This window comes from Acanthochromis polyacanthus, chromosome 5, assembly GCF_021347895.1.
Source record: "Acanthochromis polyacanthus isolate Apoly-LR-REF ecotype Palm Island chromosome 5, KAUST_Apoly_ChrSc, whole genome shotgun sequence".
Taxonomy (NCBI): domain Eukaryota; kingdom Metazoa; phylum Chordata; class Actinopteri; family Pomacentridae; genus Acanthochromis; species Acanthochromis polyacanthus.
This window is the reverse complement of record NC_067117.1, coordinates 33,649,220-33,667,183: the sequence shown is the minus strand read 5'-3', so window position 1 is coordinate 33,667,183 and position 17,964 is coordinate 33,649,220. Positions and strand designations below refer to the sequence as shown.

The following is a 17,964-nucleotide window of genomic DNA, read 5'->3' as shown; positions in this document are numbered from 1 at the left end:
TTGTGTTGCTGCTCAGAGACGAGACGCCTTCAAAGATGAATTTATTCTTCTTCCACCTCGACGACAGCAGATTAACAGGTAGGACAGCGATTTCTAGAAGGAAACGGATTTAATTTTTACTTTCCTCTGAGTTTCTTTAGTGATCAGAGCGCTCTGTGGTTCAAAATGTTTAAATTAAACCTTTATTTGAACTCTCTGAACCTTGAAACTCACCTGCAGGTTTGAAACGAATGTTGTCCTGGAAGAAATCCTCCAAAATTCCATAATTTGTCAGAACTAGAAACTGTAAAAACTCAAAAAAACTGTCATATTTTAAAACTTTACGACAGTCCTTGAACTACTCATCTGTAACATGGAGCTGCTTCTGGAAAATGAACCAAATCTGAACCTAAAATCACTTAATTCTACTTGTCGCATTTAAAAAATTTGCCAAAAATAAACCATTTGCACTGACTTTGAGACATGAAAACATCTTTGTTCATCTTCTGAACTCCAAAACTTGCTAGTATGTTTGGAAGGTGCTATGTTGTTTATTTATTACCAGAATAAACCCATTTACAAAAGAGAGAAACTGTAAAATCATAAAAATTGGTCAGATTTTCAACTTTCAGAGGGTCCTTGAGCCACTCATACACTTTGCATTCAGGAGTAATTCACCAAATCTGAGCCTGAAATTGCAATATTTCATCAAAATCACTTTAATCTACAAGTGTCATTTAAAAATTAGCCAAAAATCAACTGTTTGCTCTAAACGTGTTCTGCTATTGTGAAACCATCAGTGACTCGGCTACGATCAACAGTCAGGTGACAAAAAATCTGAGAGTTTTCAGGTTGAACTGCAGGCAGTGTTTCCACAGAGAGACAGAGAGGAAAATCAAACCTACTGGACGAAAACAATAAATGCAGCATGACTCTAAAACAGTGAACAGAGGAGCAGGTTGTTGGAAGAAACATTCAGCATGGAGAAACGTGAAAAAGTTTGTAGAGGCTGTAAACATGTAAACAGTTAAATATCTATAATATGTGGAGTCTCCAGTGTTTGTACCATCTGTAGGCCTCAAAATTAGACTCAGAAATGTCAAAAAAATTGTCATTCTGGACACCTTTTAAGTCCATTGGACCATTATCAAGTTATTTAAGACAATTCTTGAGTTCTTGAGATTTGGACACTTTTGAGTTATTTTGGACAAATTTTGAGTCATTTTAGATATATTTCAAGTAATTCTGGAAATGTTATGTTACTCTGTGCAAATCATTGTGGTCAATTTTAGACAGAGGGGAACATAAAACTTACTGGATGAATAAATAAATGCAGCATGACTCAGAAACAATGAACAGAGGAGCAGGTTGTTGGAAGATACATTCAGCATGGTGAAACATCTTTCTACAGCTGATGATGAGAGAGGAAAAAATGTCAAGTCTGGAAATATGTCAACAGTTAAATATCTATAATTTGGGGAGCCTCCATTTTTTTCCAATGTTGGTAAAACTTGTGGACACCAGTGAGACTCAAGAGCGGTTTCAAATATGTCTGAACAAACATTGTCATTTCAAACTCATTTTCAGTCATACTGAACATGTTTCAAGTAATTTTGGACATTTTTCGAGATATTTTGGACAATTCCTGAGTCTGAACCAATTTGCATTTCTTTGGACAAGTTTTAAATCCAGCATGGCTCAAAAATGGTGAACAGAGGAGCAAGTTGTTGGAAGAAACATTCAGCATGGTGAAACGTGAAAAGGTCTGTAAGGGCTGTAAACATGCAAATAGTTAAGTATCTATAATATGTAGAGCCTCTATTGCTTCCAAAGTTGGTAACAACTGTGGGCCTCAAAACTGGACTCAGAAATGTCAAAAAAAAAAAAAAAAGTCATTTTGGACGTGTTTCAAGTCAGTTTGGACAGTTTTCAAGTTATTTAAGACAATTAATGCGTCAATTTAGTAGAGAGGAACAGTTTGTAGAGGCTGTAAAGATGTCAACAGTTGAATATCAGCAGTATGTGGAGTTTACTTTTTTCCAGAATCGGTAACACCTGTTGGAAAAATGCTGGAGATGTTTTCCAGGTTTTCTGCAGAAACTCACAGTTTAGAGGATTAACTGTTATCCAGCAGCAGGTTCAATCTTCAGATATGATGTCATAATTGTAATTCTATTTTTCCAGCATTGTTGTGTGTCTATAAAGTGAGTGGATGTGTTCATGGGCGATATTTTCTCCTTCAGAGGGTCCCAGGTTGTTCTGTCGGACGTCTCAGCTGGAGGATCAGAGGGAGCAGTGGGAGGAGAGGAGGACTGAGCTCAGACAGGTACGTTTACCTGGACGCCTTCACAACCTGCCACAAACATCCACGTTTCACCTCAGACGCTTCAATAAAAAGCAGTTGGACTCCTCAGGGTGAAGATTGAACTTCCCCAAGAACCCAGACAAGAAAAAAATCCAATTATTTTTTTATATAAAAGTATAAGTTCTTGGACAGAAAGTAGTACTTTACTGGGCTTTGCAAAAGTTCTGTTACACTGGTTGAGACATTCACGAAAATGAACACAAAGATTTTTTTGGTGCAATAAGATAAAACTTTTGGGTGGACACATTTTTGATTAATATTATCATTAACACATGTATTGAAATATTTGGAAAATACAAAATTATCTTATTGCACCAAAAAATCTTTGTGTTCATTTTGTAAGTGTAACAGAACTTTTGCAAAACCCAGTATGTGTAATAAATCTTTAAAACTTATGTCTTAGGGAAAAAAGTAGTATTTTGGTGGAACAAAACTTTATTGTTCTAAGTATTTGGACAAAATAATATTTTGGGTGGAAAAAACTTGAAGCACTTGGACAAATAGGATTATTTTGTGCAGAACAGACCTTTAAATCTTTAAGTATTTGGACAAAAAGTGGGATTTTGGTGGAAGAACCTGTTCAAATTTGGACAGAAACTAGTATTTTGTGCAGGATAGACCTCTAAACCTTTAAGTATTTGGACAGACAGTAGCAAGATTTATTAGGTATAATAAATCTTTAAAAATATGTATGAAGACAAAAAGTAGTATTTTGGTGGAAAAAAGCTTTAAGACTAGAAGTATTTGGATAGAATGTATTATTTCGGTGGAATAAAACTTTAGCATTTCAAGTGTTTTAACAAAATAATTTGTGTGGGAAAAAAACTTTAAAAGTTGAAGTACTTGGACAAATAGGAGTATTTTATGCGAAACTAAATTTTGAAATTATGTTTGGACAAAAAATTGTATTTGATGAAATAAAGTGTTAAAATTTGGACAGAAAGTAGTATTTTGTGCAGTATAGACCTTAAAAACTACAACTTTTTGGACAGAAAGAAATATTTTGGTGGAATAAACCTTTAAAATCATTAGTGTTTTTGACAAAAAGTAGTATTTTGGTAAAATAAACCTTTAAAACTATAACAATTTGAATAAAGAGTAGTATTTTGTGCAGAAGAAACCTTTATAACTACAAGTATTTTGATAGAAAGTAATATTGTGTACCAAATAAACATTAAAATTTAAGTATTTGTCTCCTCTCTGCTCTGTCTAAACACATCCTGCAGTTCAACCGAGAACTCAACTCAACTTTATTATTTGTCCCTTGAAGGGCGATTTGTTATGTAGCAGCTTATACAAGCGTTCACAATAAGCAAACAGTAAAAACAAATTAAAGGAAATATTTTTGTTTTGTTTTTGTCTTTGAATGTTTGTCACATGACTGTTGGTCTGAACTCAGTCAAGACTTTTTGGTTGTGTTGAGGAGCTCAGAATTTTTAGTTTTTTACAAAATCTGATTAGAACAAATTATTTATTTTTGCCAAACTTATAAATGAGACATGTACAATAAAGTGAGCAGTTCGAGGACCCTGGGAAAGTTAAAAATCCAACAATTCTCTCTGTTTTTAAATCTTTCTGGCTGGTAAATAGTATAATTCTGGGGATGTTTTTTAAGATGAAATGCCCTTTAAGCGTGCAGGAGGTTTTAGGGTTCAATGATCAAACATTTACACGTATTGTATTTGTTTTTAGACACATGAACTCATCATAAGACTATTTTTTTGTATTTTAAACTTATTTACTGCTGACTTCAGACTCCGTGAAAACATCAACTGATTTGAGAATAATATATTCAGTAAAGACGGTTCTACTTTTCTTTTTTCCACAGGAGTACCGCAAGAAACACAAGGATGCCCGCAGGAAGCTGGCATCCTCCCTGAAGAGCTGAGGATTGTGGGAAGTGAAGTCTTTGTGCTTCAGTTGATGCTCACAGTTCTGGACTTCATGAACAGGATCTGATAGCTTTGTGTTTTTGTTTCGTTTTTTTGCAGACTGTATCAGTACATGGAGTGAAAGGCTAAATTCACTCAGATCTATTTAGTTTGTTTCAGTAAATACTAATTAACGATATTCTGCGATCAGAGCTTCTTTTTTAAAACTGATCGCAACCAAACCTGTTGTGATCAAATGAACAGAGAACTAGGCACATGAATAATAAAATTAAATATAAACCTTCTGTTTTTTTACTAATCAAACAATTTCTTCACTTTGTGCATTCCTTTGTCAATTTCTGGTTTAAAAAAATGTTTAAAAATCTACAAAGTTCAGACCAGTTTTTTCATTTTAGCTCTTTTCTTGGGTGATAAGTGCTTTCCTCACCTTCAAACTGGACTTTTTCCTTATTGTAAAAGTGTCTCAGTAGAAGACAGCTGTGTTTAGTTTGTGTTGTTCTGGCGAATAAGCTGTGTAAATGTGTCTGCAGCAGAGGAGGCTGCATTTTCAGGACACTTCTTTTCTATTAATAAGTCCTTTTTTGGTTCAGATAACATATCAGAGCAGTATTTGGGGTGGAATAAACCTTTAAAACCACAATGTGTCTGTTAGAAATGGCTAACTTTGGGTAAAATAAACCTTTTTAATTAATGTGTTGTGGTTTTAAAGTGCTATTTCTGTGGAATAACTCTTTACAAAGATAAGTACTTGGACAAAAAGTAGCGTTTGGGCTGTAATACACTTTTAAAACTCTAACTTGTTCATTAGAAAGTAGTATTTTGTGCAGAATATGCATTTAAAACTATATTTGGACAGCAAGCAGTATTTTGGTGAAAGAAAACTTTACTACTATAAGTATTTGGACCAAATAATAAAACTTGAAATACTTGGACAAATAGGAGTATTTTGTGCAGAACAAGCCTTTAAAACTATAAGTATTTGGAGAAAAATGTAGTATTTTGGTGGAATAAACCTTTAAAATTATAACAACTTGGAGAGAAAATAGTATTTTATGCAGAATAAACCTTTAAAACTAGAAGTATTTGGATAAAAAGTAGTATTTCAGTGGAATAAACCATTAAAGTGTGGATAGAAAATAGTATTTTGTACAAGAGCTTAAAAGCAAAAAGTACTTGGACAAAATGTGGTATTTTGGTAGAATAAACCTTTTAAACTATAAGTATTTGGACAGAAAGCAGTATTTTTATGCAGAAAACTATTATAACTCTATACGTACTTGGATAGCAAGTAGTACTTTGGTGGAATAAAACTTTAAAGGCTTGACATTTGGACATAAAGTTGTATTTTCTGCAGAATAAACTAATAAGACTAATTATTTGGACAGAAAGCAGCATTTTGTGCAAAATAAACCTTTTAAACTATAAGTGATCGGATAAAAAGGTAATACATTGGTGCAATAAACCTTTAAAACTATAACAATTCATACAGAAAGTAGTATTTTAGGTATAAAAACTCTTTGAAACTGCGAGAGTTTGGAGAAAGAGTAGTGTTTTGGGTGAAATAAGCCTTTAAAACTATGTATCTTCACAAAAAGTAGTACTTTTGTGAAGCCATTAAAATTAGAAGTATTTGGATAGAAAGTCATATTTTGTGCTAAATAAACATTAAAATATAAGTAATTTCACAGGAAGTACTAGTATTGTGCTCAATAAACCTTTAAATCTCAAAGTAATTGGATAAAGAGTCGTATTTTTTGCGGAATAATCCTTTAAAACGACGAGTTTGGTACCTTCCTGCTGATCCACCCAGCAGGTGGCGCCCTCTCCTCTCCCCGTGTCCCAGCAGGTCGCTGTGTGCTCGGTCCTGAGGCTGCAGCTGCTCCGGTTCAGTCTCCGGTTCTTCTGGCTGAGTTGAGGGTCTCTCTGTCTTCATGTCTGTGGAACAAACTCACCCCACGGACGAACTTCTTTCCTCTGAAAAATGAGTTCGGTTAGGTGTCTTCTGCTCCCGGTCCTGGTCCTGGTTTTGATCCTGCGCCCCGCGGAGCTCCGGGGGCTTCGGTCCGAGCTGGAGGCGCAGCGGTCGGAGGATGCGGGCGAAGCGGCCACCAAGGCGTCCGTGTCCTCGGAGAGGAGCCCCTTTGAGAGGGTCGCCCGAGGAGCGAAGGGCGGCGGGTCCCGGAGGAGGGAGCCGCCCAGCAGGGACGACGACCCGGGCGGATACTTCACCACCCCGAGGGCTGCCCGGCACACCGCGGTCCCTCCGGGTAACGGCTCCTCGACCTCCAGGAGCCCGGGGCTCCTGAACCCGCTGTTCCCGGTCACCGACGGCTCGTACCTGGCCTACACCGTCATGCTTCTGGCGCTCGTGCTGTTCGCCGCTGGCATCGTGGGGAACCTCGCACTCATGTGCATCGTGTGGCACAGCTTCTACCTGAAGAGCGCGTGGAACTGCGTGCTCGCGGGCCTGGCCTTCTGGGACTTCCTCGTGCTCTTCTTCTGCCTGCCAGTGGTCGTGTTCCACGAGCTCACCTTGACGCGATTGCTAGGAGACCTGTCCTGCAGGCTCGTGCCCTACCTGGAGGTGAGCATTGCGCGTGACGGACAGGTGATCCTCATCAGTCACGTGTTTGGTCTGATTCTGTTTGTTTTATGTTTTTATCAGAACAGAAGGTTTTATATTCAGTAGTACACCTGTGAAAGTACAAATAGTTGGATAGAGAGTAGTATTTCGGTGGAATGAACCTTTAAAAGTGCAAATACTTGGAAAGAAAGTAATATTAAGGTTTTATTCTCAGTAGTATGCCTGTTAAGTACAAATACTTGGACAGAAAGTAATATTTGGGTGCAGGATTTTATACTGACATATTTTATAGGAATGTTTTGTAGACATTTGTTTTCTCCACATCTTCTGTGTTTTTGTTTGTGTGTGGTGCAACTTTTGTGTCTTTTTTTTCTGCCTGTTTGGATTTTTGTGTTTAATTTTTGTGTCCTTTTAAGTCATTTTTGCATCTTTTTAGATAATTTGTGTGTCATTTTTTCCACGTTTTCTATGTTTATTTTTGTGCAACGTTTGTGTCTTTTTGTACTTTCTGCCTGTTATTCTTGGGTTTTTTGTGTCATTTTTGCACCTTTTTGTGCCCCATTATTATCTCTTTCCATCACTCTAACTGTGTCATTCTGCATGCATAGAAAACATCTGAGTTCTCTCTCTTTCTTCATTCTGTTTCCATAGAGGTTCAGGACTTAGATTAGTGAGAAATTAACTCACAGTGAGGAAAAATGCAGCAGGCGCAACAAAAACACCCAGAAACTGCTATTTGGAGTTCAGAGAGTTAAATTAAATGCAGATCAAAGTGTATCAGTTTTGCGTTTCTGCTCCTAGACTCAGATAAAATCCATCATATCCAGACATTTAAAGGTTGAAACCAGCATTCATTCTGTTAGTCTGAAAGAGCTGCAGGTCTGAGATGAATGGAGCATTTGTGTCTTTGTTTGTGCAGCTTCTTTGAACAGTCGAGCTGTTATGAGCTGTTTGGCCTCTTCAGCTGTCTGTTATGAAGCAGAACACAGAACCACAGAGGAACAGATCTGTAGCTTCCAGCAGCTGGAGAGTTTGTTCACAGGAGCACAAGAACAAGATTATTGTTCACGTCATCATCAAAGTGAAGAGTCGTGAAATGTCTCAGTGTTTCTGCTTCAGAAGTTAATTCCTGACTCATAAAGACTTTGCAACTAAACCTGAGAATAGAGCTACAGTCACGGTTATTCTCAAAACAAACAGTTGATTTAGTCAATAATCAAAATTTGGGTTATATGAGATCTTAATTATTTTTACCTCCGCCAGGAGGTTATGTAATCACCGGAGTTTGTTTGTCTGTCCGTCTGTGTGTGTGTGTGTGTGTGTGTGTCCGTGTGTGTGTCTGTTTGTCTGTTAACAGCATAACTCAAAAAGTCATGGACGGATTTTCACCAAATTTTTAACAGGATGTCCGGAAGAGCAAGAGTAAGAATCGATTAGAAGCTGGACAGAAGCTCTCTGTCCAATTGAGAGATGGCCTGGCGGCCATCTCTCAATTGTCCTTCGACCTTCAAAAAATTCCTGGATCCAGACGGTGATTCGGATCACCTCCAAAATCTAATTGATTCTTACTCTTGCTCTTCCGGACATCCTGTAAAAATTTGGTGAAAATCCGTCCATGACTTTTTGAGTTATGCTGTTAACAGACAAACAGACACACACACGGACACACACGGACACACACACACACAGACAAACGGCATGGCGGAGGTATGCGCTCTCCGAGTGCTTTTTTAGTTTACAAATGTTTTTGTGAACTTTTCCTGGAGACGTAAAGCGTCAAGACCACAAAGAAATTCAGTCATTTAAAACAAAACCCCAAATATAATAACTCTCTGAACTCTGAGGTCAATTTTCTTCACTGTGGGCTCATTTTTCACGACAATCTAAAGTCTTGCACCAATGTGAAAACAGAACAACCACGAGGAAGAAGAGAGAAGTCAAAAATGTCTAAAATGACAAAAATTGCAAAAGTTGCAAAATACAAAAAAAGACAGAAATGTACAAAAATGTGCATAAATGGCACAATAGATAAAAAAGTTACACAAAAAATGCCAAAATTGTGTATTAAATAAGCAAAAAGTGCAAAAATAAGACACAAGTTGCAAATAATACAAAAATGGGTGAAAAGGTACAAAAAATGCAAAGATTACACGAAATGATGCAAAACTGACAAAAAAGCACAAAAGTTGCAAAAAACACAAAAATAAGCAAAAAGGTGCAAAAATGGCACAATAGATCTGAAAATGACACAAAAAATGCAAAAATTGTGCAAAAACAGATGCAAAAAATGTCAAAAGACACAAAAAATCCAAAAAAGACATTGAAATTAGCAAGAATTGCAACAAGGACACAGAAAAATCCTAAAATAACATGCAAAAATGACTAAAAAGACACCCCAAACTGAGCTAAAAGGTGCAAAGACAGATACGAAAATGACACAAAAAATGCAAAAATTGTGCAAATAACATGCAAAAATTGTCAAAAAGACACAAAAGTTTCACAAGACACAAAAATGAGCATAAAGGTGCAAAGATAACACACAAACATACAAAAATCACAGGTAAAATGACACAAAAATATAAGATGTACAGAAAACAAATGTCTAAAAAACATGTCTCTATAAATATATGTTAGTATAAAGTCCTGCACCTCCATGGAAACAAAACAACCGTGAAGAACCAGCGAGAACTCAGAAATGTCTAAAAATGACAAAAAATACACAGAAGTTGCAAAAAGACACAAAATGAGCAAAAAGTGCAAAATGGCACAATAGATACAAAAATGACTCATAAATCATGTAAAAGGGATACAAAAAAATACAACATTGAGCAAAAAAGTGCAACAAGGAAAAACTCAGAAATGTCTAAAATGACAAAAAGACACAAAAGTTGCAAAAGAAAATACACAAAAATGAGCAAAAACACAAAGAGATACAAAAAGATGCAAAAAACGTTTTTAAGTTGGTCTCTGGTTGAGCTTTAATCATTTCATGCTGGCAGAGAACAGACCATACTAATAAAAGTGAGGCTGATGTCTGATTAAAGCTCAGCCAACAGTTGGTTTAAAGCAGATTTTTCCTCTCAGAGCCTCTGAAGTGGAATCACAGCTCGTCTTTAACCAGGTCAGGCTGCTCTTTGTTGCTTCTCCTATTTTCATGCTAACGAGTGAATGAATTTCCGGCTAATTAATTAACGTATTTTAAAGTGCTTCAAGCGGGTCAGGCTGCCAGCTGCCCTGTGCTCCGTTAGTTCAGTTATTTTCATGCTAATTAAGGCTCAGTGTTAATTATCCTGAGTTGTGTCTGAACAGTTTGAGGTCTTTAAGCAAAGGGGGGACGGCCTCTAATGATCCTCGGTGTTTCTTAATGTGCAGCGATAACTGTCCTCAGAGGTGTTAAACATGAAGCCTTTTGTTTCTGAGGGTCGTATTCTGAATGTTAACAGAAAACTGCTGTGTTAACTTTGGTTTTCAGACAGTCGTCTCGCCAAACGTTGCCCATAGCGCCACAGAACAAAACTTTAACCCTCTAAAAACCAGCCGGCAGGTTTGAAAATCATTTTATCTTTAGAAAATCACCAAAATGACACCATTTATTTGCCATAAACTGTCAAAACACACTAAACTCAGTGCTGCAAAAATAGAACACTGCCAGAAGAATTTGCGTTTAAAAATATAGTATCTTAAAAATGATATTTTTCACACATTCTAAAAGAACAAATTACTATTTGTAGCAATATAGATTTTTGACATGGACATTTGTTGTTGTTGTTGTTTTTTTTTTACAGTTTTTATGTTTTTTTTTCTTCCTGTCAAGGTGTAAATTAAGAATTTTTGCTTTGACTTTACTAACTGCTTTCTGTAATTATTTTAGAATGAGTAAAAATGAGCACACCGTCAGGACAAAAGAGCTTACGGTGAAGATAAATTAACTTAAAGTGAAGAAAGTTTTGCTTACAGTGAGGGAAAAAAACGTGTCCACAGTGACAACAAATGAGCCTACAAGGAGAAAAACATTGTCCAAAGTGAGGAAATGGTCATCCATGCTTTTATTACTACCAGACTGGATTATTGCAATTCATTGTACCTTGGAGCTAGCCAGTCTGCCTAGCACGTCTCCAATGGGCTAAAAATGCTGCTGCCCGTCTTTTAACCAGTACTCGAAAATATGAGTACATTACACCCATTTTAGCCTCCCTCCATTGGCTCCCCGTGCGTTTTAGGGTTGATTTCAAGGTTCTTTTATTTGTTTTTAAAGCTTTAAATGGTCTGGCCCCTCCCTACCTCTCTGAGCTGCTCCACCCTCATGCCCCCTCACGAACCCTCAGATCAGCTGATCAGCAACTTCTGGAGGTTCCAAGGTCTAGGCAGAAGCTCAGAGGAGATGGAGCCTTCTCTGTTGCTGCTCCCAGATTATGGAATAATCTCCCTTTGCACATCAGAGAGGCTTCCTCACTTTTGTTTTTTAAAACAAAACTTAAGACCTATTTTTATTCACTGGCTTTTAACACAGCTTGAGACTCTGGTCTTGTTTTGTTGTGCTGCTGTTTTAATATGAGTATGTTTTATTTATTGTTTTTAATGTTTAAATGTATTATTTATTGCTTTTTGTACAGCGCTTTGTCTCAGCAGCTGCTGTTTTAAAAGCGTTTGATATATAAAGTTGAGTTGAGTTGAGAAAAATGAGCCTAGAATGAGAGAAAATGAGTTTACAGGGAGGAAAAATTATCTTCCAATGAGAAAAAGTGAGTCTACACTGAGCAAAGATGACTCCACAGTGAGGGAAATGAGCCCACAGTGATTACAAAGGAGACAGGGGTATTATTTGAGCTCAGTGATGTTGATAGGGATGGTAACTGACTGACTTCCTGCCTGTCTCTGTGTCAGGTGACCTCTCTGGGCGTGGCCACCTTCAGCCTCTGTGCTCTGAGCATCGATCGGTTCCACGCCGCCACCGGTCCTGGACCCCACCAGAGCCCGAAGGTGGAGCCCTGCCAGTCCATCCTGTCCAAGCTGGCAGTGATCTTTGTGGGCTCCATGGTGCTGGCGGCTCCAGAGCTGCTGTTGTGGCAACTGCTGCAGGAGACCGTCAGTCTGCCGGCGCTGCCCACCGAGCTGCAGCAGAACCAGGCCTCCGGCTCGCTCATGGCTGCCTTCAGAGCCCGAACCGACGCCTTTAAGGTAGACGTCTGCGTCCGTGAGCCATCGGCGGAGCTCCCAGAGAGCGTCTACTCCCTGGTGCTGACCTACCACGAGGCCCGCATGTGGTGGTTCTTCGGCTGCTACCTCTGCCTGCCGCTGCTCTTCACGCTGGCCTGCGACTTGGTGACGCGACATGTGTTAGCGCAGCGGCTACCAGCTAGCAGTGAGAAGGTGACGGTGCGATGCTCCTCCACCTCGTCCTCGTCCTCCACGTCGATGAAGAAGAAGCAGCACGTGAGGCAGCAGAGGCTTCGTTCCACCGTCATGGCGCTCACCCTCTTGTACGTTGCCTGTAACCTCCCAGAGAGCGTCTGTAACATCACGCTGGCGTACATCTCCGTCCCGGTGTCGGCCGCCCTGCCGCCTCTCACTCTGCCGGCGCTCGGCCTGATCGGGCAGTTCCTGCTGTTTGTGCGTTGCTCAGCGACGCCGGTGCTGCTGCTGTGTTTGTGCCGCTCTTTGGGTCAGGCCTTCATGGATTGCTGCTGCTGCTGCTGCGAGGAATGCCTTCCCGACGGAAACTCCTCGTCCTCCTCCGCCTCCACCGCCGCCACCTCCACGCTCTCCTCGCCCACCTCGCCTTCGCCATCCTCGCTGTCGCCGTCCGGTAAAGAGGAGACGGTGAAGAGTGTGTTGACAGAAGTAGCAGCGTTTGACAGAGCAAAAGACTCTCGGGCAGCGATCGGGACGCCGTGCTGATCCAGAACTGTTAAAACACACTACAGGGTTTATTACAACTGGGTTTGTTTTGGTAATTTCATCCAAGTTTTCTCTAAACTAGTAAAAATGTCCAAACAGCACCAGTCACAGCCCATATGGAAAATAGTTCGATAAGGTTCTAATGTCAGCTTCGTCCAAGTTAAAACCAGATGATTTTATCAATCGTCTGAAATATTTGGCTAAGGGCGTCTTTCTAGATTGTAGTGGTACTCAAAGCACTTCACAGTGTTTCTCATTCATTCACACACCAATTTCCGCAGAACTTCCATGCAAGGTGCTGCTGGCCATAAGGAGCAACTTGGGGTTTATTATCTTGTCCAAGGATACTTTGGCATGAGAAGAAGTCGAGGTTTGAACCACCAACCTTGCGATCAGTGACCAACCTGTACCACCACCTGAGCCACAGCCGACCTTTTTATGAGTCTTTTATATTGTAGAAAAGCAAAACTGTGATCGCTGTTCACCTTTGCTTCTTTTTTCAGCCTTAGGACTGCGTTAACCATCGTGACTGAATGTCGTACTATGTCTTGTTCCCTTGTTTAGTCAGTTTCTCCCAGCAACCCGAACCTGAAGAAAAACTCAGGCTGTCAACCTCTATAGCTGCCCCTGCTCAGAAAAAAGAGAGTCATCGTGCACTCGTACCACATGAAATTCTAATTCGTACACTCCCACATTTTGGAAGTGACTTAAGTCATAACATATCGTTTGCTATGCTACGCTTCCTTTATAGTCAGTGAAAATGGCCACATAAGCACATAAGTGGTATGTAAACACAGCAGAAATAGAAAACAGTCTTCTGGTTTACGTGCAGCCTCAGTAGTGATGTGGGCATCTTGGTGAAGATGGAGCTCAGATAGAAGGTAAAGCTTCGATTTATCGGTCGGTCCATGTTACAACTCTAGCAACAGAAAGAAAATAAGGTTCAGAGATACAAGCAGCTGAAATAACTTTCCTCAACCTCAGAGATCAGGTGAGGAGCTCGAACACCTGCGAGTCACTGCTTCTTCAGCTGAGGTGGTTCAACATCTGGTTCAGATTCTCCAGAGTACCTTCATTTGGAGGTTTTCAGCTGGTTGGGGATCCTGGAGTAAAACCAGAACTCTCTTGGGGGGTTTTATATCCCAGGCCAGATGAGATATAACTATCCCTCCCAGAGAGTTCTGATGATATATCTCAAAAGTTCAAAGACCAGATAAGATATATCTATCCAGAATTCTCTCTGGAGGTTGTACATCTCACCTGGCCTAGGAACATTTGAGATATCTTTCCAGAACTCTCTTAGGGATGGGGTTATACAGTGCTAGTCAAATGTTTGGACACATTTTCTCATTGAGTGGTTTTTATTCAATTATTTCATACGTTGTAGATTAATACTGAAAACTATAAAAGAATTAATATGGAATTATGTTGTAAACAAGTAAGTGTTAGTCTTCAGTATTAATCTAGCGCGACCCAACCCCGAATTAGAGGAAGAAAATATGTGGATGGATCTTAACATTTTTTACATGTGGTTTGCATGACCCTTTTACACATCTCAGAAAACTAAAGGTGCTAACTAGAACCAAAAATGGTTCTTCACAATGATTCCATCAAAGAACCATCCTTAGTTCCACAAAGAACCTTTTAGCAAAAGATTCTTCTTCAAATGGCTCCTTAATATAACCCCAAAGATGCCTCAAAGAACCATCAATAAATGGTTCCTTTAGATCTACAAATAGCGTTCTGAAGAACATTAGCAATGATAGTTTCTTGAAGAAACCACTTACCAAATTGCTCTTTGAGGACTCACTTGGTTCTATTTTGATAGCAGGACTTCATTATTATTATTTTTGAGGAAAAAAAAGTCCAAAGAAAGAATTTGCAGCATTTCTGAGTTCCTACCATTACAACACATTTAATATTTTGGGTTCTTGGTCAACATTTTCTGAGATGCCTGCTTGTGATTGGTTTAACTGTCATGGACATTGTTTTTTATGGCATTTGTCACCCTGATGTTTCTTCCAGAATGAAAATGCTGGGAAGACACAGCTCTAATTTCAAGAACCTTAAAAACATACATGAAATACTTAAAGAAGCAGCTCCTAATTACAGAAGGTCTTCAGCTGGTGGTGGTGCTTTGAAGAACCATCTAAGAACCTTTATTTTTCTGAAAGCAGTGTCTATATTTTTTTAAACTAAACCAAAGTACTTCAACTTCCCAGTCTTGATCAACTCCTCATTTAGTTGACCAGTAGCCTCCAGCAGACGGTTGATGAGTAGCTTCATCCAGACAGTCTGCTGTGGTCTGTCGATGTGAGCGGACCGATGTTACACAAACTCAAGACTATCAAGTCATCAACAAGATCCACATATGTTCAGGTTATAATACATATCTGATAGAAATTATGGACAGAATTATCGAAATGAAACCCAAATGTAATAAACTGTGATGTTGTCTGTATAAAGTTATCGATTAGAGCAGAACTGCGTTGACTAGAGTTAGATGGTTATGTACAGGATAGAGTAAGTTCTTTAAAACGGGGGTGTAGGTGGATTTAGTTCCTCTATTGAAGGACTCATCATTGTTTTGCAGTTTTTTTGTGGTACAATTGTTGTAGTTGTTTATATTTGTCTAATACTCCATCAGGATATTTGTATGATGTTCTCAGTACTGTATAAAGTAGAAGCACTGGATCATTCGGGGATTTTACAATGAAACACAGTGAAACTGAAAATAAAGACTTTTCTGTTTGTTTTTTTTAAGAAAACATGAATTTGCTGTTGCTCATTATTGACTCGTGTTCACCTGATTCACAGCCTGACTGACAGCAGGTTAAAATGGCACGAGATCATTATGAGACTTCAACATTTTTAAACAATGTGAAACTAAAGTTTGGCCCTTTTTTTTTTTTTTACTTGTTTTAGTACTTTTGGTTTAATAAAATGAAAAGTTGCCTCAAAATTTTTTTGCATCAGCTGCAATTCTTATTTATTGTCTGGTTTATACAAAAACAGAGGAACTGTTGATGCTTTTCTTTGTGTTGAGAACTTGATATTCCAGTATTTTAATTAGAAATGGGCTGAGTTCATCCTTTCTATGCCCATTCAGCAGACAAATTCATCCAAAACACCATAAAATCTGTCCAAAATGACTCTGAAATGTTAGGAAAAGACTTCAAATGTGTCATAATTCCTCAAAAAAATAACACAAAACTGTCCAAAATAGCCAGAGATTTGGCCAAAATTGACAAAAATGGTTCAAAATGACTCCAAATTTGTCTTTTAGACTCCAGAATTGTTCAAAAACACCTATCTGAAGCCTCAGGAAGTTCCTGTAGGTGTATCCTTATGGATTGATCCATTTTTCCACTAAAAATATAGTCTTTGATTGACATTTCACCAACTGTTGAGGCTCTAATATCAGTAGAATTTGATGTATGGCAAATTTGGCTAGACAGGCTTCCACTTTTTTGATATATTAACATGCCAACATGCTATTGTGAGGCCATTCGGACCATTTTTGAGTCCAAGTTTTGCTAAATTTTGTGTCCTTTTGGACCATTTTGGGCAAGTTTTGATTCAGTTTTGTTGTATAAATACAGATGTGTCCATATTTCTACTAAAAATACAGTCTTTGGTCAACATTTCTTCTGATACTCATGGCAAGACATGGTTTAAATTTTTTTTGACAAAATGTTAATGTGGACTCATTGGTAGGAACCAGAAGCTGATGTTTATTGGGGTTTATGTGCAGAGTTACAAGCTGCTTTCATCTTTCTTCATGTCAAAATTTAACAATAAATGAGGCTTGTTTTGCCTTAAAAAATGTTCCCATACAGATACTGAAAATCAACTTCTACTGATTATACAGCACACATCACAATACATCTCATGTTAACTGAAACACATCGGGGCAAATACAACCAGGGAACCATAATTTAATGGAAATAAAGGCTGAAAATAAAGTTAACCCAGGTCTGAAAGCATGGAGTTTTCTAAATATTTGACTTAATTTTTGTTCTAAATAACAAATGAACAGTGAACAACATCTGAGATGGTGCAGCAAAGTATTTCCGTGACACAAACTGACTTTCTAATCTCTATTATAGCTGGTGGCAGCAGAACTTACAGGCATGCAGGATCAGTTCAGAGATCAGTTCATGTTAAACTGCAAAGAATAAACAGAAAGAAATGTAGTAAAATGAAAAGAAACTAGCAAAGAAGCCCAGAAGACAGAGAGAAAAGATGGAGTATTATTTAATTCAGTGACCATCGGAGAGGATTGATATTGTTTAGAAAGAGAACGAAGGCTCATATATGTGTGATCTCCAAAGGAAGGAATGCTGCTCAGCAGAACTCCTAACACCCACTGAAGGAGAAGCTCTTCATGCCCGACTGTGACGCTCCTTTTTGTCATTATTCAATTATTGAAGGTCACAGCTTCACAATAACAGTTGGTCTTTGAGTTTCTGCAGACATAATGAACACAGTCGCTCTGTTGCTCTGGGAGAACAGAAAGAATTCCTCCCTTACCAAAGTATTTTCAGGACTTTCTCAGCTTTTTCTTTCACCCTTTGTCATATGTTGACCTAAAATTTGTCAGGCATTTCTTCCAACAGAAAATGTCTACAGCATTGTAGAAACAATGTGGAGAGCCAGACAGTCCTGCTTGGAAATGTAAAACCTAAAGCACATATATTAATATAATTGTTCAAATAGCCACACATCTGTTTAAATTTGATTTCTTTTATACACTATGTCTAGTTAACATGAGAACCATCTTGTTAAAGAACAGTCTAATGTTGCATCAAGAATACAATTAGTTTAGAAAGACTTTACTGAAAATTCAGACCCCAAAGTAGAAACTCGAAGTGAATCCAGCTGTGATCAATGACACTAAACTGAGTCCAGTCAGTCTATCTTCATAATGAGCTGTGAACAGCTCTGCATAAATAACACAAAGTAATAAGTGACAAAACCACCGAAACAACTGCAAAGGTGTGTCCAACCTCTGGTATGCATAAGAAGTGGGTACTCTCCTTTGAACAGTGTAACCTTACAGTAATCAGATTACTCCAAAGCTCAACAGTGGAGTTTTTCTTCTGAGGAATAATAAAAAACAAATACTTTGAAAAGAACACATTTAAAATTCTTATTGAAATCTCAAAGCAGCAAAAGTGAATCCAGCAGTGATGGTTGAAACTACACTGATCACTGCATGAACATGGTTCTAAAATGAGCTGTGA

The 17,964-nt window shown here is 38.4% G+C and overlaps 2 protein-coding genes across 2 annotated transcripts in view; both read left to right on the top strand.

The window, feature by feature from the left end:
- nol8 (nucleolar protein 8) overlaps positions 1-4,927 on the top strand; it is a 37,000-nt gene extending 32,073 nt beyond the window's left edge. The window contains 3 exon segments of the mRNA XM_051948139.1: positions 17-78; positions 2,223-2,305; positions 4,173-4,927. Coding sequence (XP_051804099.1) covers positions 17-78; positions 2,223-2,305; positions 4,173-4,232 — 205 coding nt within the window. The 3' untranslated portion in view covers positions 4,233-4,927.
- A 1,157-nt stretch (positions 4,928-6,084) lies between these two features.
- On the top strand, positions 6,085-15,680 carry gpr37l1a (G protein-coupled receptor 37 like 1a). Its single transcript, XM_022218691.2, has 2 exons — positions 6,085-6,820; positions 11,705-15,680. The coding sequence occupies exons 1-2, from the start codon at positions 6,218-6,220 to the stop codon at positions 12,716-12,718; spliced, it is 1,617 nt and encodes a 538-aa protein (XP_022074383.1). The 5' UTR covers positions 6,085-6,217; the 3' UTR covers positions 12,719-15,680.
- Positions 15,681-17,964: the final 2,284 nt, after the last annotated feature.

Excerpts from the sequence above, each read along its gene's own strand:
- gpr37l1a (XM_022218691.2), top strand. The coding sequence starts at position 6,218 with ATGAGTTCGGTTAGGTGTCTTCTGCTCCCGGTCCTGGTCCTGGTTTTG. Across the intron at positions 6,821-11,704 it reads GGCTCGTGCCCTACCTGGAG|GTGACCTCTCTGGGCGTGGC; the intron begins GTGAGCATTGCG and ends TCTCTGTGTCAG.